Source organism: Euleptes europaea, chromosome 8 (genome assembly GCF_029931775.1).
Source record: "Euleptes europaea isolate rEulEur1 chromosome 8, rEulEur1.hap1, whole genome shotgun sequence".
Classification (NCBI taxonomy): Eukaryota; Metazoa; Chordata; class Lepidosauria; order Squamata; family Sphaerodactylidae; genus Euleptes; species Euleptes europaea.
The window spans coordinates 98,885,187-98,909,352 of NC_079319.1; the positions used below are offsets into that span (position 1 = coordinate 98,885,187).

Genomic DNA, 24,166 nt, shown 5'->3' on the forward strand with positions numbered 1-24,166 from the left:
CATGGCAGCAGAGAGAAACACACTTCTCCAAGCACTGCTTGGGTCAGGAACGTGGTGCCAAGGGAGGAGGGGCTCCAGCTGTACCGTTTTCCCAACCTGAAATTGCTCTGGGAGGCACTATTTACCCAGTTGCTGGAGTTTGGCCTTCATTGGGGAGGGGCTCAAGTGAATAACTGGCTGTAAACCTTCATCCACCCCACAGGGCTGTTGAGATGATAATACCATCTGGAGGTCCTTGGAGAAAAGATGGGATACAAAGGTGGTTTATCAATAAAAATTTTTTGATTATTGTTCTCAAGCCTTGTATTATTTCTCATACATACACTTTTCAATCCTGGCTTGGGTTGGTGGGTAATTTTTCCATAGGTCTAATATTTCCTTCTTCTATTGAAACCCTGTTAAGCTAGAACTTGTCCAAATCAACAGGGTTTCATTTTTGGGATATCAAAGCTATGTTGAAAAATTCCAGCTGGAGCGGCAACTGGAGTGCATGAGGTCATCGGTTCCATTGGAGTAGGAGTGGGAATGAGCAGGTGTGGCACAGCAGCACCATTTAAGTTCCAGCCGCCCCAGAAAGTTGCAGAGTGAGCACTGAGCCAAGCTGATCGCTTAAACCCTGAAGACAAGGAGGTAAATATGATTTGCTTGAATATCAGACCATCCATCTAGTGCTTAAATATTGAATTAACTTGTCAGTTTTCAAAACAAACTTAGAAAAAAACAAACTGAGACTGTTAGATGGTTGCAAAGGAGCCGTCAAGGTGTAAATGTGAGGTACAATCCAAGTTTGATTCTATAATATTAGTATAAAAGTAGTGTTATATGGGTGATGCCTGTCTGGAGCCCCACTGGAGTACCTACTTTTTTAAAAAAGAGAGAGAAGAATAAGAACAAGAAGAGTTGGTTTTTATACCCTGCTTTTCTCTACCAAAAGGAGTCTCAAACCAGCTTACAATCACCTTCCTTTCCCCTCCCCACAATAGACACAACGGTAGGTGGGGCTGAGAGAGTTTGAACAGAACTGTGACTAGCCCAGGGTCACCCAGCAGGCTACATTTGGAGGAGTGGGGAAACCAACCCGGTTCATCAGATTGGAGTCCACCATTCTTAACCACTACAACGTGGTGGCTCGGTCTTGAAACATGTCTGCAGAACTTTGCTGAGAAGAATTCCTGTGTCAAAAGAAATCCCTATGAACAAAGCCAATAGGAAAAAACACATTGGCCACAACTCCCATTCCGTCCACATGCATAGCTCAATGTGGTTCAGACCCCTATTTTTATCTCCATGTACTAATTAAGACTTAGAAAAATACCCCCCCATTCTTTTCTTATTTACTTTAAATTAGTCTACAATAAAATGAGATTAAAATAAAATTGGAACGGCAGAATCATATATACCATTCTAAGGCCCTTGGAGGAAAATGGAAAACATGCTCAGTTGGCAGACTGATATTGCTTTTTCTGAATATTGTAGCTCTTTTATGCGCTGTTTGCAATTGTATGGATCATTTCAGTATGAAAATATATTATGTAGAAATATTTTGCTTAAGTCATCTGTTCTCATTAAAAGGAAGACTTGGAAGATCTCCTGAACGAAGCAAAGCTGTTTCATAGAATCATAGAGTTGGAAGGGACCACCAGGGTCATCTAGTCCAACCCCCTGCCCAATGCAGGAAATTAACAACTATCTCCCCCACACATCCCCAGTGACCCCAACCCTCCCCCCACCATGCAGGATCCCACAATCAAAGCACTCCTGACAGATGGCCATCCAGCCTCTGCTTAAAGACCTCCAAAGACGGGGACTCCACCACCCTCCGAGGCAGTGCATTCCACCATTGAACAGCCCTCACCGTCAGGAAGTTCTTCCTAATGTTTAGGTGGAATCGCTTTTCTATTAGTTTAAATCCATTATTCCTTGTCCTAGTCTCTGGAGCAACAGAGAACAAACTAGTTCCCTCCTCAACATGACATCCCTTCAAATATTTAAACATGGCTATCATGTCTCCCCTCAACCTTCTCTTCTCCAAACTAAACAAACCCAGCTCCCTAAGTCTCTCCTCATAGGGCATGGATTCCAGACCTTTGACCATTCTGGTCGCCCTCCTCTGGACACGCTCCAACTTGTCAACATCCTTCTTAAATTGTGGAGACCAAAACTGGACACAGTATTTCAAGTGAGGTCTGACCAATGCAGAATACAGTGGTAGTATTACTTCCCTTGATCTAGACACAATACTCCTATTGATGCAGCCCAGAATTGCATTGGCCTTCTTAGCCGCCATATCACACAGTTGACTCATGTTCAGTTTGTGGTCCACTAAGACTCCCAGATCTCTTTCACATGTACTGTTGTCAAGCCAACTCTCTCCCATCCTGTACCTGTGCCTTATGTTGTTTCTGCCTAGGTGAAGAACCTTACACTTCTTCCTACTGAAATCCATTTTATTGCTTATGGCCCAGCTGTCCAGTCCACCGAGGTCATTCTGAACTCTGACCCTACCCTCTGGGGTATTAACTACCCCTCTTAACTTGGTGTCATCTGCAAATTTGATTAGCATCTCTCTATCCCATCATCCAAGTCATTTATAAAAATATTAAATCGTACCGGTCCCAGGACAGACCCCTGTGGTACCCCACTGGACATTTCCTCTCCAGGATGAAGTTGTGCCATTAATGAGCACCCTTTGGGTTCAGTTGGTCAACCAATTCCCAATCCACCTAACAGTAGCAGTGTCCAGCTCATGTTTTACTAGCTTTGCTTCAAGAAGATCATGGGGGACTTTATCAAAGGCTTTACTGAAATCAAGGTACACTACATCTACAGCATTCCCTTCATCTACCCTACTTGTCACGCTTTCAAAAAAAGATATGAGATTAGTTTGGCATGACCTGTTTTTGAGAAACCCATATTGACTGTCAGTGAGCACGGCATTTCTTTCTAAGTGCTTCCAGACCGTCTGTTTAATTATCTGCTCTAGTATTTTACCTGGTATGGATGTCAGGCTGACTGGGCGATAATTGTTTGGGATTTCTCCCCCCCCCCTTTTTAAAGATGGGGACCACATTTGCCCTCCTCCAGTCTGCTGGAACTTCTCCTGTTCTCCATGAATTCTCAAAGATTATTGCCAGTGGTTCTGAAATCACTTCAGCCAGTTCTTTTAAAAAGTTTCCCTTTGGGCGTGTCCCTCCTGGTCGATTCACAGGCAGCCGCTCCCTTTTGCTCTCGGAGACAGGCAGGAAGAACTTGTCGGTGTTCAGGGCTGCATAATTGCTGAGGTATTGTTCAATGTTTCTCTGATTCAATGGCTTATTGCAAAATGTCAGACGAGATGTATGACTTATAGCATTGAAAGTATTATGAGTCAAGCGGCCACCTGCCAGCAGTAAGGATTCACGGAGGTGAGGCAGCACTGCTGTGTCTGTCTCTCTCACACCAGCTGCCATCTGGCTCCTCTCTGCTCCCAGACCTGCCTCCGACTGCCTCCGGTCATTATGGCAGACCAGACTACTGGGTTACATTTGGTGCTGTGTGTGGGGTTGCCATTTGTCCAGTGGAAGTGGGTAGTCTCCTGTCCCAACCCTCGGTGTCCTTTCCCCGCCCTTCTTAATTTTAGCAGTAGGATGAAAAATGGGGGAGATGACATCGATGGTGACGTTCTAGGAATTTCCCCCAATCTCTGTGATAAAGACAATAGAGATTGCGGGGGTGGGTTCCTAGAGCATCACCCAGAAGTGGTGTCATCCTCAGTGTGTCAGGCACCGGCCTGTTGTTCAGGGGCTTGCCAGGTGCTAGTCCCAAGGTCGCTGTGTTGGGGTACATCGTCTGTATTGTTATGTCTGTACTCCGTTCTATTCTGGAAACTGGGCCCTGGGAAGAAGGGGCTTATCTGAGTTGCCGTGGAAACCAAGAGCCGTTCCCAAAGTTTTTGTTATATTTCCTGCACCCTCAGTAGTTCCCCATTAGACTCGTTGCTTTTTCCCAAGTCACTTTCTGCTTACCACGATGTTTATTTTCTCAATAAACAACTTCCTATGGAAAACCTGCCTAGGAGTTCGTTTGTGGGATTCAGCTGGTGATCCAGAGCTGGCACAGTGATCACCCAGAAGGGATATCACTTCTTCTGTGCTACTCTAGGGATTCCCCCAATCTCTGTGATAAAGACCACGGAGATCCTAGAGCAGCATGGAAATGTCTCCCCCCTGAAAACCTCCACCTTCCCCAGGAACTGCCCCAACAAACCACTACCATTTGCCAGAGTGGGGCTGGCAACACTAGTTGTAGGTGTAGGCTGTGTTGGCCCAGCCTACAAGCTCTTTTGGCACTGACTAACGTTTTAGTAAACTTTGGTGTGTTTTTTTAACCAAACTCCAAAATCCAACCATTTCAAATCTCATCGAAATCTTATTTCACATTCAAGTTTTTCAAAATTTACTGTAGTTCTCAATGATGCTTTCACTCTTTGAGTTGGTTATTAGTTAATACTCACCAATTATTAAATTTTGGTTGCAAGGTTGTTCAGACAAGAAAAGATGTTTTTGAAACTCCTATTTGCTGGAAATACATCCCATCTTTCTGATTAAAAACAGCAACAACAACAATGTCTGTTCTTTTTGTTGCAGCATGCTACATTTTATAGTTTTTAAAACTGAAATGAAACAGTTAAGGCAGTTTTCTCAGAAATGATCAGATTCTGAATTAGCAAAAGTTGGTCAATCTAGATTTTTGGGGGATTTACATCACAATCTTGTGCCGACTTACTCCACTTTAACCCACTGATTTCAATGGCCTTAGAATGGAGTAACTCTGCATAGGATTGTAGTGTTAGTTACTGTTGATCTAAGGGATCACACCTCTGTGAGAGAGCGAGGAAGCAAGCCTGGTTACGGGCAAACTTTTCCTATCCATAATGAAATCTAACACCATACAAATGAGTCAGATCGATGATATCATAGAATCATAGAGTTGGAAGGTACCACCAGAGTCATCTAGTCCAACCCCCTGCACGATGCAGGAAATTCACAACTACCTCACCCCCCACACACCCCAGTGACCCCTACTCCATGCCCAGGAGATGGCCAAGAAGCCCTCCCTCTCATGAACTGCCTAAGGTCATAGAATCAGCATTGCTGACAGATGGCCATCTAGCCTCTGCTTAAAAACCTCCAAGGAAGGAGAGCTCACCACCTCCCGAGGAAGCCTGTTCCACTGAGGAACCGCTCCGACGGTTAGAAAATTCTTCCTAATCAGTACCACAGCAATGAATGCTGCAATCCAGCACACTCTTTTGGGGAAAAGCTCTACTGGATTTAATGGAACTTACTTCTGACTAAACATGCATAGGATTAGGCTGCTCATCTCTGCCTAATTTTTGCAATTATATTTTTTTCTTGTGTGTATTTTCTCTTTTAGTTCATAGCTATGGATTTTCCCTCAGATTCACTTTCTAAAGCAATCACAGCGTTTGGTCTTGATCTTTACAATGAGATGAACAGAAGTGACACTCCCCAAAACATCTTCTCCTCTCCTTTGAGCATCTCATGTGCCCTGAGCATGGTCTTCATGGGTGCAAAGGGAAGCAGTAAAACACAGATGGGACAGGTAAGCACCAAAGAAAATATACCATTGCATGTTTTCTGGTAGCTGCCTTCTCCATCAAATGACTTGTAAAAAGCAATTTCATTTTATTTGTGAGTCCATCATCCTAATGATGGTGATGATGATTACTTAAATTTATACCCCACCCTCCCCCGTGGTAGCGGGGCTCAGGGCAGTTTACAGCATGAAATAAAAGCATTAATCCATTGACATACAATGAGAAATAGTAAAGTACAATCAGTAAATTACATAAAAATTTAACAATAGTGTCTAAAGTTGCATAATACATCCCAATATTAAAACAACCATAAGTTAAAGTACAATAAAATTAGGACAGTAAAGTCTAACATAAATAGCTTAATTGGTGGCTACGGAGGGAGACTGATGGGGGGGGGGGCTGGAGAGGGGAAGAAAGGGTGGTATAAAAAGGGAAGACTTTGGTCCACTGCCAGCTGATGTTATAGGGGCCACAGTAGGGTTCCCAGGTCCCTCTTTGCCACTGACGGGAGGTTTTGGGGCGGAGCCTGAGGAGGGAGGGTTTGAGGAGGGGAGGGACTTCAATGCCGTAAAGTCCAATTGCCAAAGTGGCCATTTTCTCCAGGTGAACTGATCTCTATCGGCTGGAGATCAGTTGTAATAGCAGGAGATCTCCAGCTACTACCTGGAGGTTGGCAACTCTAAGCCACTGTCCCTTTCCTCAACCACAATTTGCTATTACCGCCCTGAGCCTGGCCTTGGCTGGGGACGGAGGGTGGGATACAAGTCTAAATAAATCAATCAATCCCCCTGGCAGAACATCTCCACTTTTCAGGGCCCTTCGATCGAGGCAGAGCCTGCCACCCGGCAGGAGCCACAGCCCAGAAGGGTCTTCTGGCCCTGGCTGAGGACGGGCAGGCAGGCAGGCGGACTTTGGGCCAGGGGCTACCAGCTGAAGAACGCAACACTTGTGAACATGAGGAAAAGCAGAAACGATGGAGGAAAGAGACATTCTTCTCACAGCTTGAGGATTTTCACCTGCTTGAAGATATAGCCGCTTCTGAAAATTGAAAAGATAAAGTTACAGCCTGATCCAAACAATATTTATTATTACAAAAGACCAAACTAGACATAATAATGTGTCAGAATCCAGTTACTGGCGACAACCCCCGGAAAGCAGGGCTGCGAAGGAGGACATTTAAGCTTCTTCCCGGGCCGGAGCCCCCCGGGCTGAGGGTGGGGGAGGCCTCGCCCCGCCCAGAGCAGAGCTTCACTCCGTCAAATCCCCCCCCCCACAGACTTTTAAAAGTTGTGATGGGATAGCTTCCATTGGGGAGAAAAAGAACTGAGTTTTACAATGGGAACATTTCTGGTTTAAACAAGTGGTTGTGCTCCAAATTCACAAATCACGGATACCGTTCATTCATTTCTTTTCCTGCTCCCAGGAAATCTGGCACCTCACCTAGCAAGGAAGGTTTGCTACAGACTTGAAGCTAGTGAGAGGAAGTGAAAACACTTCACCTCAGCCATTGCCCTCTCAGTCATGGCTCCGTGGCCGTTCTCATGCAATGTTCCGCTTCTGGCTGAGATCCAGGAAGGGTTGCCAACCCTGGGCTGGGAAATTCCTGGAGATTTGGGGAGGGAGCCTGGAGTCGGGGGAGGGAGCTCAGGAAGCACGGGATATCACAGAATCCCCCCTCCGGAGCTGCCCTTTTCTCCAAGAGAAGCCACCTCTGTAGGGTGGAGATCAGTGGTAATTCAAGAGAACTGCAGGCCCCACCGGCAGGTTGGCAACCCGAGATCCCAAGGAGCTCTACGAGGGCCCGGTTGGCCCTGACAGCCGTTCATTGGGGGTTTCCTTACTTGCCCAGCTGATAAGAGCTACTCTTGACGTTTATAAAACAAAACAAAACGGACGAGGCATTTTATATTGTGACAACAGAGATTCTAACAGTGAAATCTAACTTTTCAGTGCTTTATTCAACGATATCGGCTACAGAATATTCTGAATGGGAACCTTTGATATCCACATTTGAAATCAAAGGTGTTCCTTGCTGATTAAAAACACCTTTCAATTAGATTTTCAAATGCTACCTTTAATACTTCTGTGATAGCTTTCTGTTAAAAAAGACCATGGATATGACCAACTAATTATTTTTTTAGTTCATTTATCATATTTATATTCTACCTTAAACAATTAAACCCCAGTGCTACTAACAAAAACTGAAGTATGGGCAGGCTTGGTAGTAATGATCTTTATCTCTTGTAAACAGTTGCCACACGTAAGGGTTTTCCCTCTTCTGGTAGAGTTTTGTGTTGCTTACAGTTGCTCTCTGGTGCAGGTGCTCCACTTTGATAGAACTACAGAAGGGATGAGACCAGCTGCTTCTGAGAGAAGACTGCCTGCGGTTTTGGCAGAACACCAAAGGGAGATTGACCCTCACTGTCCAGTGGTATGTCCAGAATTAAATCAATAGGATTAAGTTTCTTGTTCCATTTATTGTGTACTATTTGGTTAGAGTTACTAACATTCCTCCCCACCTGCGCTCTTGTGTCTTAATATATGTGTGTCACTTCCAACTTATGGCACATGAACACACATGAAGCTGCCTTATACTGAATCAGACCTTTGGTCCATCAAAGTCAGTATTGTCTATTCAGACCGGCAGCGGCTCTCCAGGGTCTCAGGCAGAGGTTCTTCACATCACCTACCTGCCTTGTCCCTTTAACTGAAATGCCAGGGACAGAACCTGGGACTTTCTGCAAGCCAAGCAGATGCTCTACCACTGAGCCACAGCCCTTCTCCAACCTTATGAATGAATGATCTCTAAAATGTCCTATCATTAATAGCCTTGCTCAGATCTTGCAAACTGAGGGCTTCCTTTGCTGAGTCAATCCATTTGATGTTGGGTCTTCCTCTTGTCCTCCTGCCTTCATTTTGTTTTTTAGCACTGTTGTCTTTTCCAGTGAGTCTTGCCTTCTCATAATAGGACCAAAGCAAGATAACCTCAATTTAGTCATCTAGCTTCTAGGGAGAATTCAGCCTGGATGGGACCCGTTGTGATAGACACAGGTCCAGTGTTGGGAGGACAGCCAGCAATTAGAGCCATGAAGTCAGTTGGGGAGAGAGCAAGAACTGTTTGGAAGGGAGATGACCGCTTGAGCTTATGAGTGAGAAAATAGTAACCTGACGTTGGTTGAAAGGAAGAGATAATTTGTAACAATTTGTCTTGGAAACATGAATTAAGTTAAGGATAAAAACTTCAAGAAACGTTATATCTATTTACCTGAATCACTCCAAGGTTGTTTTAAGCGTTCAATAAAAGTCTACTCTTTTCTGGTTAACCCTGCAGACTGAATGAGTATTGTTTCAGGGAAAGAAACATACATACACATAAACCTGTCAAGCTTCAGCCTCTCTCTCTAGATGTGAATAAATTGAGGCTGTTTGAGATTGAAGCAGGTGTTTGGGACCCAACTGAAACAATAGCTGTGTGAAGTGAGTGAGGAGTGGCTGATAAGGGGTCTGGCCTGCCCTGTCTGGTGGTATCTCTGGGAATGAGAGAGGGGGGCCTGGCATGTGAAAGGGTCAGGGGCTCTCTGTACACTAAAAAGAGACAAGATGGGTGGCAAACGGTGACTGCCTGACCTACCTGCATCCCTAGACCTGTGTGTGACAGGGCTACTATCGGTTCAGAATATGGAGAAACAGAATGGTTTCCGATTGGCAAAGGTGTCAGACAAGGGTGTATACTAACCCCCTCGCTGTGGTAAGGTGTGTATCCATAGGATTGCTTTACTGGTTCATTTTTACTCAGTATAGTGTGTTATGGAAATGGCAGGCACAATATGAGATGCTTATACATCCACAAGAATGATAAACTCCATGGAAAACTTGAGTACAATCAAATAATAAAATGCTTATTTTACTTGGTCAGTTAGAGTCTCCCCCTGTATCCTTTAAATAAAAGCAGCAGCGGGTTATGACCTGGAAGCAGATTGTATATTGATGAATCACAGCTCAGGAAAAAGGTTTCAATTATATAATGGCATTGATATAGCATTTTAAGGGTCCAAAATGCTTTGTCTGCACTGTCTTGTTGTAATCCTTACCATGGCCCTATAAGGTAGCCTGATATTATCATCCCCATATTGTAGGTGGGTTGCTGAAAGACAGTGGGTTGTCCAAGGCTCCCCAATGCAAATGGGGATTGATCATGTACAAAGAAGGGAGACAAGAAAAAGAAAGGAATTTACCTACTGGCACCCGGTTACAACATACAGAGTAATTTGATGGAGAAGCAAAAACACAAATGTGACATCACATTTCAAGTATTGTTTCTGCCTTTATCACAATAACGTTGCTATTGTTTTCTTCTTCATTGAGGAACAAATTGTATGCTTTATGGATGGCTCCCTGAGATTTCTTAATAACAGTAGTTTAACTTTCAGCATTCAAAGTAGTTTGCATGCACTATCCCAGTGATCCTTCACAATGGCCCTATAAGGTAGACCAGCCATATTATTGTCATATTATAGAAAGATAGCAAAAGCAGAGAGAAAGTGGCTTCTCTAAGGCCCCCCAGTGGTGAGATTAAGAAAGAGGCACTTCGTGGCTTGTTCGCTTCATCATCGTGATATGCCAGCTACTGTGAAACTGCTTGAAGTCAGTAGTGCTAGTATCACGCGTTAGGCATAAAAGCATGCTGTTGGAAAATGCAGTAAGACACAGCTCCCTATCCCCCCCTTCCCCCCCTTAATGTTGGTTACTTACTTGTTGCCGGGGGTGGGGCTGACTGCCTTGTTGTGCTGTGTTATGCGGCGGGGGCTACATTCTAGCGACAGGCGCCCTCTCTGTAATTTTGACTGTTGTTCAATTATTGTGGTTTTTAGAATTGTTGAATGCATATCTATTGGATTTCGTGTTTTTATGGTTTTATTATATTTATATGTTGACACTTGTTGGTAGCCGTCTTGAGCCCGGCTGTGGCCAGGGATGAAGGCAAGATAAAAATCCAATAAATAAATAAATATAAAGGCACAAGAGCTATATTAGAAAAAATGGCAATCCTAATTGTATAATGGTTGGGTCTGACACCACGTCAGCTGCAGGTGGGGCAGAGATATTTGTAGCCACACCTCTTCATCCCGGGGCTGCTCTGGGTAGGATCCTGTTGGTTTCCAGGTGGCTCCAGGGGATTTTGAGAGCCTCCCTGGTGACTCTGTGGAGGGCCCCTTGTAGCCACCTGGAATGGGTGGGCTGGCCGGGGCCACAGTCCTTCCCTTCACGCTGGGGTTGCCAGGTCAGCGTTGGCACCAGATGGGAGATTTCAGGAGTGGGGACAAGTGATTCATCACCGTGCTGATGTACAACATCACTTCTGGCATGAAACTGGAAGTGACATCATTGTATTGATGCAACATGATGACATCACTTCCTGTTTTGTGCCAGAAATGATAGTGTGCATCAGCATGCTTCTGAAACATCCTTGCCATTTCCCTAACCCACTGCTTCAAGGGTCCAGTGTGGGAGGTCCCTGAGAGTTAGGGTTGCAGGTCTCTCTTTGCCACCAGTGGGAGGTGTTTGGGCAGAGCCTGAGGAGGGCAGGGTTTGGGGAGGGGAGGGACTTCAATGTGAGAGAGTCCAATTACCAAAGTGGCCATTTTCTCCAGGTGAACTGACCTCTATCGGCTGGAGATCAGCTCTAATAGGAGGAGATCTCCAGCTACTACCTGGAGGTTGGCAACCCTACTGAGAGTCCTACTCCACACTCTGATGGGACCCTGTTTCCCTCATTCACCGCCAGAGAGGTGGGGGATCGGAAGCAGACTGAAAGGCAATTAGAGTGATGCTGGAGGAAGACTCAGGAGGAATCACACAAAGAATGCAATTGAGCCCATTTGCAGGCCTATGAGGTGGACGTAGGGTTGCCAACCTCCAGGTGGTGACAGGAGAACAACCCGCAAAAAGCTCAAAATAAATTGACTATTTGAACTACAAATTTAAACGATAGTCTTATGTATCCATCCACAAAAAACACCAAGTGTAACAACGGCAAGCACAAAATACAAAGTGAGTATACAATATAGCACAAATAAACATGAAAAAGGTCCAAGGATATATACAATATGAAACAAACAGGCAACTAGAAGTCCAAAAATAAAGCTGACTGTGAATCCAATAGCTGGGTAACCAGCCATTTCTGTCACCTGGGCGAGGGCTGCATTGAATCATGTCTTCTTCCCCAACAAGGCAACCAACCAGGGTCGGTTGGCACAAGGAGTCAGGGCAAAAACGCAAGGAAGCAGGGAACGTTTTCGCCACTAGGGCTTCATCAGCCTGTTACAAATGTCTGTGGTCATTGACATGGAGTGAATTGAACCTTGCAATGTACTATGTGGTCAAGCATTTTAATATCCAGGGGAACATTCACATATTTTAAAAATCTTTTCATTTTGTGATTAGGAAGGAGGAATCAATTTACAGTTCAAGAATCTCCTTTCTCAACTGAATAACCTTGGGAATGGTTACCAGTTGAACCTGGCAAACAATTTGTTTGCTCAAACAGGATATGAGTTTTTTCAGGTAAGTGCTCTCTCATTCCCTAGATATAACTGATATATTGGCCGAGGGTTCCCTGCTTTGGGGGCCCCCTCCCCCTGGCGCTGTTCAGCCAGCCAGCTGGGGGAACTTATCTGCAGCGAACTGAAGCCCAGGGGCCCCTGTTGCTGCCAACGCGCCAATGTCACCTTCCGGCTCTCACTGAAAGCGTCCTCATCACATCACCGGTGACATTGTGGACATTTGGGCTCAAACTCTATTAAAAATGGCTTCTACCATAGAGTTTTTGCCCAAATATCAGATTGTCCCCAGGTCACTGGCAATGTAATGATGTTATTTCCGGTGCGCGCTGCCCAAATACTAGAGCATCCCATGTCACCAGCAATGTGATGATGTCATTTCCACTATGCACCAAAAGTGATATTAATGTGTCACTGGTGACAGAGCTCTGGGCCTCAGTCTGCTGTCGGTAAGTACCCCCCACCCCCATTTTGTAAGTACCCCCCAACCCTACTTTGGCCCCTGCAAACGGGAAGCTTCCTATATGTAGAGGTTGCCCCCCCATTTTGAGCCCGCACCTAAGAATCTGTGACCAAATTCATATGCTAGAGAACCAAGAGGGGATGTTACTTGTTTATTTCTATAGGCAAACAACATGGGTAAAGCAAATATTATATGCCTGACTGCCATACTGTTTATACTTACATGAAATCACCTAGATGTTTAGAATGACGTGTCATAAATATGTGGATGACACCCAGGTCCACTCCTCCTTTTCAATTGAGCCAGAGTGGACTGCAGAGATCCTAAATCTAGAGGTAGTCTTGGGATGAAGGAGGTCTGACACATTGAAGCTCAATCCAGATAGAACTCAGGGGCTGCGGGTTGATAATAAAGCCAAGCAGAGTTTGCAGTTTGAGTGTTAATGCATTTGGCCTGTGCATGTGTAGGCTAGCCACGTATTCTGTGTGAATGAGCCCAGTGTTTTTCCTACTGGAACAAGACTCATAAGCATGTGCTCCCTCCCCTCCCCAAACTCCGTCCTCCCCAGAATTCTCCCCTAAATCTCTAGGCATTTCCCACCCCAGAGTTAGCAGCTCTACCTTCTGGCTGGTGTCAGATTTGTGGATCTATCAGGACGAACGAACAGGCAGTCAACAATTCACAGTGGGGATAAAGTGGGGCAATTAACTTCCGCAGATAGCAGTGGTCAGTTTTAGTGTTATTTAGTGTTTCGTGCCATCCTAGGCACGAAACACTAAATTACTGATAGAAGAAAAGATGTAGGGTATCCTTAAGTCACAAATGTTGCTCTGGCATGGTAAAAAGCTCCCTTTCTGCAGGAAAGATTGACTGAACAGCCATCTTCTTCAGCAAGACACCAGGAAAAGGGAAACACACAAAGTTATTGGTACATATAATTAATTGCCTAGAAATCTAGGAAACCAATATCCTTTTCCTTCATGATTTTATTTTTCTGCTCTACAGCAATATCTTACTGATGTGAAGGAGATCTATGGAGCAACACTGCAAACTCTTGATTTCTGTAATTTCACAGAGGATGCCAGGCAGACCATTAATGCTGTGATTGACAAGCAGACTCAAGGTAAACAAGCTCAAGGCAGGCAGGCGCTGGGCCTTATTTCTTTACTTTATCCATTTAAAACATTTATTAGTTGTTTTTCTCTCTTGCAGAACTCAAAGTGACTTACAATATAAACAAAACATTATAAAACACAATTAAAAAAATGATAAAAACTCATAAAAAGTCACAATTTAAAAACTCCAATTAGGACTGTCAATAAATAAAAAAACACGAAACAAATATATGCAGTTCCTCTGTAGTCTAGAGATCAATTGTCTCTGTTTCCTGTGGTGGCCATTTTATGTTTGGCTCCACCTCTTGCAGCAGCCATTTTCTAGTTGCACACAGCAACCTGCAGGATCAGAACAGTTAGTGACTTCTGGGTCATGGGAATAACCTGTACTGGGGCGTTTAATCATAGGTCAAAGTCAGCCAAGTTTTGCTAAGTTTCCCCGCCCCAAACTCATACCTTGCTACCATAATTGTAGGGGCACAGAAAGGAAGAGATGAACAGGCACCATTTTTCCTGGCTGTATAGTAGTTAAAGGGAAAAATTCCTCTGCTTTTAACCACTGCTTGGGAAGCAGCCTACTTTTTGCAAAATTAAACTTTTATTTTCTGGTCACTAAGTTAGGTTTAAAATACGTAGGCCATGTAGACAGTGTCCTTTTCATTTCTAATGCAGATATACAACAGAATGCGCCCCGCCCCCGCAATACTCAAAGTGTATACAAAAATAATTCAAATTATTTTATTTTTAAAAAGTGTTCCACAGTAATTCCATTTTCTTTTTCTCAAAGGAAAAATCAAGGAACTTTTTGCCCCAGGTGTCGTCACATCACAAGCTGTCTTGGTGCTAGCCAACGCCATCTATTTTAAAGCTACTTGGCAGCACCAGTTCGATCCAAAGCTTACGACGGAAAGAGAATTTAGGCTGAACGAGGTACTGCAGCACAACCATACATACATTTTTAGGAACATGGGACCTTTTAAGATAGCTTTTCTACATTACAAAATGGCATGACTTGATATCAGTTTCTGGCCTACAGTAGTAATAGGTGACATACCAAGTTACATTTTTGTATATGTGTAAAGTGCTGTTAAGTCGCAGCTGATTTATGGTGACCTCTTATGGGATTTTTAAGGCAAGAAACTAACAGAGGTGGTTTGCCATTGCCTTCCTCTGCATTGCAACCCTGGTGGTCTCCCATCCAAATACTAACCAGGGCTGACTCTCCTTAGCTTCTGAGATCTGATGAGATTGGGATAGCCTGGGCCGTCCAGGTCAGGGCAAGGTAGTAGGTTTTAAAATTGCTGGACTTTGGCTTTCCCTTGATAAGGAGAAATGTCTAATATATTTGCGGCTTTACTGTGGTCCTGGGGCTTCACTTCTTTCAATGATGGAGAGCAAAACACCTGGGGAGCTGAAGTATCAATTCCAGCAGGACTGGGGACAAGAACTGGCCTGAGTTCTAGGGCAGATCAGAGGGGTCAATCCAAAGAATGCTGTCAGGTTGCCAACTCTGGGTGGGAAATTCCTGGAGAAACAGGTCTTTATTGAGAAACCTTGATTTATTGTGATGTTCTTGTTGTATAAAATATTGTTATTTTGTTACATATAGCTGTGGTGCCTACCCAGTTCTCATATGGATTTTTTTCTGCCTACCATATTCCATTCATATTAGAATCATAGAGTTGAAAGGGACCACCAAGGTCATCTAGTCCAACCCCCTGCACAATGCAGGAATTTTACAACTACCTCCCCCACACACCCCCAGTGACCCCTACTCCATGCCCAGAAGATGGCCAAGATGCCCTCCCTCTCATGATCTGCCTAAGGTCATAGAATCAGCATTGCTTTTTTTAAATATTTTTTATTTTTATAACATAAACATATAAAACAAAACAAACAAATACAATAATAAAAAGAAAATACAAAAGAATATCAATTATATAATCTACTTAATATAATCAAAATTACAAAATTCATAATATCCTTTTGACCCACCACCCACCAAAAAAGTGACCCATCACCAGGCTTCCGGAGAAGTGTCTAAACAGTTTGAAAATTACATTATTAACAGTAAAATAATTTATTTCTATAACTCATTAACTGATATAGTAAAATCAATTTTGCCAGTTTATCCCAATATGTGATGGCCTTCATCCATGTTTTTTTAAATTCTTCCATATCTTTTCCATGTAGGAATTCTGTTAATTTGGCCATCCTCATATAAATCCATAATTTCTCTCTTTAGTCACTGATTGAAGGTTTATTTACTTGCTTCCAAACTTTGGCTATTGTAATTCTTGCAGCAGCAAAACTATATTGGCAAATGACCCTAACCTTTTTATCCATTTTTTCTTGAGGAATCCCCAATAAACAAAATGCAGGATTTCTTTTTACTTCCATATCAATCAAATTATTTGTTTCTTTTATTACTTTTTTCAAAAAAAATTAAAATCTTTTTGCATATCCACCATGCATGCATAAAAGTTCCTCTTTCCCTTCCACATTTCCAACATAAATCTATATCTCCTTTTTTCATTTTACTTATCATCACGGGAGTTATATACCATCTATAAAACATTTTATATAGGTTCTCTCTAATTTCATTGGTTGCTGTAAATTTTAATTCTTTTTTCCATAAGTTTTCCCATATTTCCAAATCGATGTTATATCCTCCTTCATCCATTTCACCATTACTGGCTTAATTCTTTCTTGTTCTAGATTTACTTAATTAATAGCCTATATATCCTTCCTATCAATCCTTTATTTCCCTTTATTAATATATTTTCTAATTTAGATTTATTTTTATTAAATCCAACTTGCTTATCTTTGTTAAATATATCTTTTAATTTATAATACATAAACCAATCTTTAATGTTAAGTTCTTCTCTACTTCTTAAAACCCAATCTCCTTCCTTATAGTCTATAATTTCTCTATATACATCCATATCTAAATTTAATTGTATTCCTCTCTTCATAAATGCTTCAACTGGAGTAATCCATCCCAGAGTTTTAGTCTCCAAAAACCTTTTATATTTTTTCCATGTTTGAAGTAAACCAAATCTAATAATATGAATATTAAAATCTTTGTTTACCTTTTCCTTATCACACCACAAGTATGCATGCCATCCAAAAAGTAAATTAAATCCTATATCCAATATTTTGGGATTCTCTAACAAAATCCAGGTCTTTAACCAAACTAAACAAGATGCCTCATAATACATTTTCAAATCTGGCAATCCCAAACCTTCTGTTTCTGTTAGTTCAATTAAATTATTATATGCTATTCTGTCTTTCTTTGCCCCATAAAAAATTTAAAATATCTTTTTTCCAAATTTTAAATATTTGGGCCCCTTTTACAATTGGTAAATTTTGGAACAAAAAGAGCATTTTAGGTAATACCATCATTTTAATTACCGAAATTCTACCCCATAATGATAGGTGTATCTTTTCCCAGTTTTTTAAATCTGTAACAATTTGTTGCCATATCTTGATATAATTATTTTTTAAATAAATTTAGGTTGTTTGAAGTTAACCAAATACCCAAATATGTTATTTTATGTTCAATAGAGAAGCCTGTCCTTTTTTATAGTTCTTGCTGCTGCAAGAATGTAATATTTTTAACCAGTATTTTAGTTTTATTTTTGTTTATTTTAAAACCTGCAAGTTTTCCATAAACCTTAACCGTTTTGTTCCAGATATCAATTTGACTAATAGGGTTAGTCAGAAAACAAACTAAATCATCAGCATAAGCTTTAACCTTGAAATGATTTCTCCCCAATTGACATCCTGTTATATCTGGAATATTTCTAATCTTTCTCAATAAAACTTCTAAAATAAACACTAAAGGTGAAAGAGGGCAACCTTGTCTAGTACCTTTTTGAATTTCGAATCATGATGTTAAATTACCATTGATCAACAGTCTAGGTCCGTATTGGCGAACCTACGGCATGTGTGCCAAGTCTGGCATGCGGAGCTCTCTGCGGGCACGCGCCCGCAGCCCAGCTGGGCGGCGGGAGCTTTGAACCGCACCGTGCTTCTTGCAGGCAGTTCAAAGCCCGCCCCTTCCCTGGACTGCCCAGCTGAGCGGCGGGAGCTTTAAACCACGCCGGGCTGCCTGCAAAAAAAAAAAAGTTTCATAATAAAATGCTGTAAATCCATCTTCGCCTGGGGATTTATTTAATTTACTTTTACCTATAACAGTTTTTAATTCCTCCATAGTTATTCTAGAATCCAATAATTCCTTATGTTCTTGTGATATTCCGTCCCAGTTAAATTGATTTAGATAGACATCCATTTCCCTCTCTGAAACAACATTTTGTCTATATAAATTTGAATAATAGTCTATAAAAGTTTCCATAATCTTTTGTTTATCTGTTGTTATTTTACCCTCCCTCTTTATTTTTAATATTGGATAATATTCTTCTCTTTATGTTTAAGCTGCCAAGCTAATAATTTACCTGTTTTATTGGCATGTTCAAAAAATCTCTGTCTGTTAAACATTACTTTTTTCTCAATTTCTGAAGTTATTAAAAATTCATATTGATATTGTAACTTCTTTAACCTATCTGTTCTTGTTTAAATGACTTATCTTGTGATTTTCTTAGCTGTCTTTCTCCCAGTTTGATTTCTTCTAATATCTTTTTCTTTTGTGCCTCCCTCTCTTTAAACCATCTTGATATTTGTTGTATCAGAAGTCCTCTAACTACTGCTTTACTGGCATCCCATACCACTTCATCTGAAACTCCTTTATCTTCATTCTCAGAAAAATAATTTTGTATATCTATTTTTATCTTATCTACATTTTTTTATTTTTTAATAAAAAATTGTTTATAGACCATGGTTTATTTCTCTTGTCCCCAATCTTAATTCTAAGTGAAACAGCATTATAATCAGATAATACCTTGGGTAAAATTTCCGGATTGTCTGACAAACTTATAATTCCTTTAGAAAGCAATAACATATCTATTCTTGAATGAGTAAAATGTCTAGTTGAGTAATATGTATAGCCCTTTTTATTACCGTTTACCAGTCTCCATATATCAAACATTTCCCACTGGTCTATAAGATGATTAAAAATACCAGGTAACTTGCCCTCACAGTTACCCCTTTTTTTCTTTGCAGATCTATCCAATCTTGGTTCCACCACTCCATTAAAATCTCCCATCCAAATCATTTTTTCTTTAGCATATTCAGCTAATATTGATGCCAAATTATTATAAAACATTTTTTGGTTTGTATTGGGTGCATATATACCCACCAACAATATCTTTTGAAAACCACTTACCATTTCTATCAACAAAATCCTACCATCTTTATCTTTATATAAAATCTTAGGTTCCAGTATCAAAGGGACATACATAGCTATTCCATTAGTTTTTTTCTTCTTTTCATTACATGAAGTAAAGAGTTTACCCAGTTTTGATTGTTCCAATCTTATAATATCCTTTGGTAAAATATGAGTTTCCTGTAGACAAAAAACATTAGCCTTAGACTTTTGTAAATGGTAAAATACGGGGGTTCAGAATCCACACCTTTTGTTATAAAAGAAATGAATTTTGCTTGCATGTGGAATCTTAGCACTACGAGAGCCCGTAAACTTCCTCATTGTTATTCCTTTCTGCATTGTCTTTGAAAACAGAACGAGAGCAAACCAGTGCCCACGATGCACCAGAAAGGCAGGTTTAAGCTGGGTGGTGTGGCTGGAGTTGATGCGCGGATCCTTTGCCTCCCATATTTTGGTGAAGTCTTGTCCATGATGATCCTGCTGCCAAATGACATCAGCGGTCTCAAGCAGGTAATGGTGGTAGGGCTGTCGATTCGGTTCGTCCCGAACTGAAAAACAGCTGAATTTCCCCTGATTCGGCGGTTTTTAGTTTGGATGGAACCAAACTCAAAAAAGGCGGGAAAACGGGGAGCCGAATTCAGCGAGTTTGGGGTGTTCGGCGAATAAATTCAGCAATTTTGGGGTTCGGCACAGCAGCATAACCGTCAGTTAGTAAGCAGCATTCTCCTGCGGCCAATCGGGGGCCAAGCTGGGTCTTCTTCCCCACCCTTAATGTGCATCTCTGACAATGGGGATTTGCAATTAGCAGAGCTTGCCGCCCATGCCCAAAGCTCCCAGCCCCGACAAACAGCTGAGCTGCAGGGAGCAAGGGTGGGGCAGGTGCGAAGAAGATGGAACAGAAGACATTCACAGTAAGACCCATTTTGGGGCTTTTCTCTATAATTTTTCTCCTGTGGGTGTGTGTGTGGGAAAAAGCAGAGTCTGTGTGTGTGTGGAGAGGGAGCAGTTTCTGTGGGTGGGTGGGGGAAGCCAAAGGGGACTTTCGCCTGTTCTGCGGGGGGGGTGCCCCCTGAGTATCTCTCTCCCTGGTTTGAGGGGGGGGGGCTTCAGTTGTGTGTCCTCAGGTTTTCCCTCATTCATAAGATCGGTTAGGTCTATTTTGATGCTTGCTCAAAACTGGTTTTCAAATTGTGACTTAAAGAATGCATTTGCCTGGTCCTGAGTCGGATGCAAAACGGGAAATTCCACCCCCTCCTGTTCCTTATGCATAGCTAGCTGCCTCTGTCCCTTTCCATGGTTTGCAAACTCCCGTGTCAGGTGTTGCTTTGCATGGTTGCAAACGTGTTGCTTTGCATGGTTTGCATGGTTGCAAACATGTTGCTTTGCATGGTTTGCATGGCTGCAAATGTGTTGCTTTGCATGGTTTGCAAACTTCTTCGCACCTGCCCTGCCCTTGCTCCCCGCAGCTCAGCTGTTGTCGGGGCTGGGAGCTTCGGGAGTGGGCAGCAAGCTCTGCTAATTGCAACCCCCCATTGTCAGAGATGCACATTAAGGAGGGGGAACCCCTTTCGGGGCCCATATCTCAGCCCCCCCGACCCAATCTTTACAAAACTTGGGGGTTGTTGCAAGAAGGGTCCCCTCAAGCTACGCTAAAAGTTTGGGACCTCTACCCCAAAAAATGCCCCCTGGAGACGCGGAAAGGCACGACTGTGTTTTTAATGGCTTTATTCGGCCGAATTTCCCCCCGAACTCCAGCTCTCATGCCGAATTGCATGGACCCGAAGTGGGGGAGTTCGAACTTCGGCATTTCCCGGAAAAAAACGGGCCGAATTTTGCCGAATCCTAATTTTACCCAAAATTTTTCCAACAGCCCTAAATGGTGGTCCGTTAGGAAACAAACCACAGAAACGTAGCTTTTTTTTTTTTTTTTGCTATTACGGCCAACCAAACGTCACAATGCAGTATGTGAGCGTCTGAGACACACACCGTTCTTGCTAAAGTTGGATGTTTAAAAGAAAACGGTTTTTGAAGAGAAAAAGATGTTTCTAGTAAGGGGAGCCCCGTGGCGCAGAGTGTTAAGCCGCAGTACTGCAGTCAAAAGCTCTGCTCACAACCTGAGTTCGATCCTGACGGAAGTTGGTTTCAGGTAGCCGGTTCAAGGTTGACTCAGCCTTCTATCCTTCTGAGGTCGGTCAAATGAGTACCCAGCTTGCTGGGAGTAAAGGGAAGATGACTGGGGAAGGCACTGGCAAACCACCCCACAAACAAAGTCTGTCTTGGAAACGTCAGTATGTGATGTCACCCCATGGGTCAGGAATGACCCAGTGCTTGATTTCTATGCTTACTCATCAGAGTCCTGCTCAAGGTGGTCTTATAATTGCCGTATATAAAAACAAAAGCTGGTAAAACAAACCCAGGGACATAAACTAGATAAAACTATCTATAAAACAGACCTCTGATGAGAAGCGGACCATTAAAAAAGTTGGAAAGGTAAAACCCCTGATTAGAAGGCTGGTTAAAAAATATGTTTTGGCCTGGCACCTAAAAGACAGTCCATTAGGTACCAGAGTTCAGAGGGGCAGCTGTATTTTTGAAATACAGAAGCAATTTGAATGAATTTAATCCAGTGGATTGATTTATATTTGTTTGGGGATGCCACTCTCCAGGTGGGGTCTGGCAATCTCCCAGAATTACAATTGATCTCCAGCCAACAGAGGCCAGTTCCCCTGGAGAAAAGGGCTGCTCTGGAGAGTGGGCTCTGGGGGCCTTGGACCCCACTGAGGCTCCCTGTCCTCAGACCTCAACCCCCAAATCTCCAGGAGTTTCCTATCCTGGAGCTGGCAACCCTTATGCCTGCCCATCCCCTGCTGGTGGTCGAGGGGGGACCTGGCGACTTTATCTCATCTATGGACAGACAGGAAAAATCAAAGTTTTTTTTTTTTTTGGTTTTGTGCAAATGAATTGCTCCTTAAGGCCGAAACCCTGAATGCCAATTCGCCTGCATTGGCTCCTGTTTAAGGAAAACAGGGTTTGCGCTCCTCACCATGTGCCGGATGGAAGCATTAAATGCTGTGCACAATTACAGCCGCTAGAGGGAGCTGCTGTTTCATTAAAAATCAAGTTTGTTTGAATTTGGTAAATTCCTGTTCCACATTGTAGAGGCAATTCTGTGTTAACGGGATGAAGGTGACATGTGTATGTTCTCATGTATATCGAGACTAGCGATTTACTTCTTGTTTACTGTTAAGCTTAACTCTTCTTTTAAAAGATGCAAGCATCTAGCCCTTAAGGAGACATCAGAAATAGGGTCAAAACCACAGAGCATGTTCCTACAGCTCTAAGAGCACTTCAACAACCACGTGGTGTTATGGGTCCAGTACTCATTCCCCTTGGTTGCCAACCTCCAGGTGGGGCCTGGAGAGCTCCCTGAATTATAACTTATCACCAGAGTACAGAAGTTAGTTCCTCTGGAGGAAATGGCAAGTTCGGAGGGTGGACGCTATGGCATTATACCCCACTCAGGCCCCTGCCTCCAACAAATCTCCATGAGTTTTGATCCTAGAGTAGGAAACTTTATTCCCAGCCTTCTGAGAAAATATATCTGGAGTGGCAAGAAATTATACTGATAACTAGATATGTCATTGCACTTTTAAGTTAAAAAAATCCTGAACTTCAGGGGTCCCCAATGAAGTGTTTTTTTTCCAGTGAACTGTACTTCAGGGGTCCCCAATTAAACTGAGCTCAGTAACAAATGGGCAACCAATGGAGGGTCTGCAGAATGGGAGTAACGGGAGTCCGGCTTTCTGCTGGGGAGGGCGGGATACAAATTTAATAAAATAAAATAAATAAAAATAATGTACATACTCCTTCTAGCTCCTGCTAACAGTCGAGCCGCTGCATTCTGGACCAGTTGGTGTTTCTGAGCTGATTTTGAGGGGAGGCCAATGTACACGGCATTACAGTAGTCTAGTCTTGATGTTACTTTAGCCCTGGATAACGCAATTTTGAAATGTGGAATTGGATGCAGCTTTAAGGCTAACCATTCACCTCCCAACATGAAATGTGTGTGTGTGTGTGTGTGTGTGTGTAAAACTATGGCAAATGGGAAGTAACTGTATCTGAAGTTAGTTTGCAGTGGCAAAGCACTTTGAACACTGAACGGCACCAGAGGAATTAGTAATACAGTGAATGGGAAAAAAGAAACAAAATAGTTACCATGGGAAAATATATGGGCATTCTTTGACGTGAAGAGCCGAGTTCCCATGTGAAGCATTTTAGAGCAATGGGAAAGCACCGACATTGCAAAGATCCACAAGAGCATATATTTCTTCTGCGTTTGCTGGATGTGATCTATTCCACCACTGATTGTGAATTCTCTCTGACCATTCAGGTTGAACAGGCCATGAGCAGTGAGAATTTAGCCCGCTGGGCTGCCTCTGAAAACATGGAGGAGTGCCCCGTGGAGATGTATATACCCCGGTTCAAGCTTGAAAAGGCCTTTGACCTCAACTTGGCTTTGCAAAGTCTGGGGATGGTTGATGTGTTCAGCGAAACCAAAGCCAACCTCTCTGGGATGTCTCCCTCAAACCAACTCTTCTTGTCCAAAGTGATCCACAAAGCCTACGTGGAAGTGAATGAAGTCGGCACCGAAGCAGCCGCTGCCACCGGCGCTGTGATTTCCGGCAGATCTTTAGTGCATTACGAACAGTTTGTGGCTGATCACCCATTTCTCTTCTATATCCAGCACAATCCTACCAACACCACCCTTTTCCTTGGCAAATTCTGCTCTCCTTAGAGGTCAAGACAGTTTCACTACCTCCGATCAAACAAGAAGTTTGGATCGTCTGCCTTTCTTTTTGCAACGAGGACCCTTTGTATAATTTCTATTTTCTCTCTTTCTTTTAAACATTTACTCCCTGCCTTGTCTTCTCAGACTCAAGGCAACTAATGAAGCAGTGAAAGTTGCAAGGAGACAAAATGTCACAAGTGACCAGCCACAGCTTACAGACAATACACCATTAAAACCAATACACAATGAAAACAGAGTTAAAAACCCAATACACAAAGTTAACAGTGCAGCCACATTTGTCCAAACAATTTGCACTTCACCAAATGTCCTGTTGAATAAAACTGTCTTACACACCT

General features: G+C 42.7%; 1 protein-coding gene across 1 annotated transcript; it reads left to right on the forward strand.

Annotated features, from left to right (window-relative positions):
- The first annotated feature begins 595 nt into the window (after positions 1–595).
- On the forward strand, positions 596–23,834 carry LOC130482048 (leukocyte elastase inhibitor-like). Its single transcript, XM_056854858.1, has 8 exons — positions 596–630; positions 5,416–5,604; positions 7,920–8,030; positions 12,044–12,163; positions 13,628–13,745; positions 14,525–14,667; positions 19,376–19,531; positions 23,412–23,834. The coding sequence occupies exons 2-8, from the start codon at positions 5,425–5,427 to the stop codon at positions 23,814–23,816; spliced, it is 1,233 nt and encodes a 410-aa protein (XP_056710836.1). The 5' UTR covers positions 596–630; positions 5,416–5,424; the 3' UTR covers positions 23,817–23,834.
- The last annotated feature ends 332 nt before the right edge of the window (positions 23,835–24,166 follow it).

Coding starts and splice junctions, on each gene's coding strand:
- LOC130482048 (XM_056854858.1), top strand. CDS start 5,425: ATGGATTTTCCCTCAGATTCACTTTCTAAAGCAATCACAGCGTTTGGT. Junction 8,031..12,043: donor TTGACCCTCACTGTCCAGTG/GTATGTCCAGAA, acceptor TTTTGTGATTAG/GAAGGAGGAATCAATTTACA. Junction 19,532..23,411: donor ACATCAGCGGTCTCAAGCAG/GTAATGGTGGTA, acceptor CTGACCATTCAG/GTTGAACAGGCCATGAGCAG.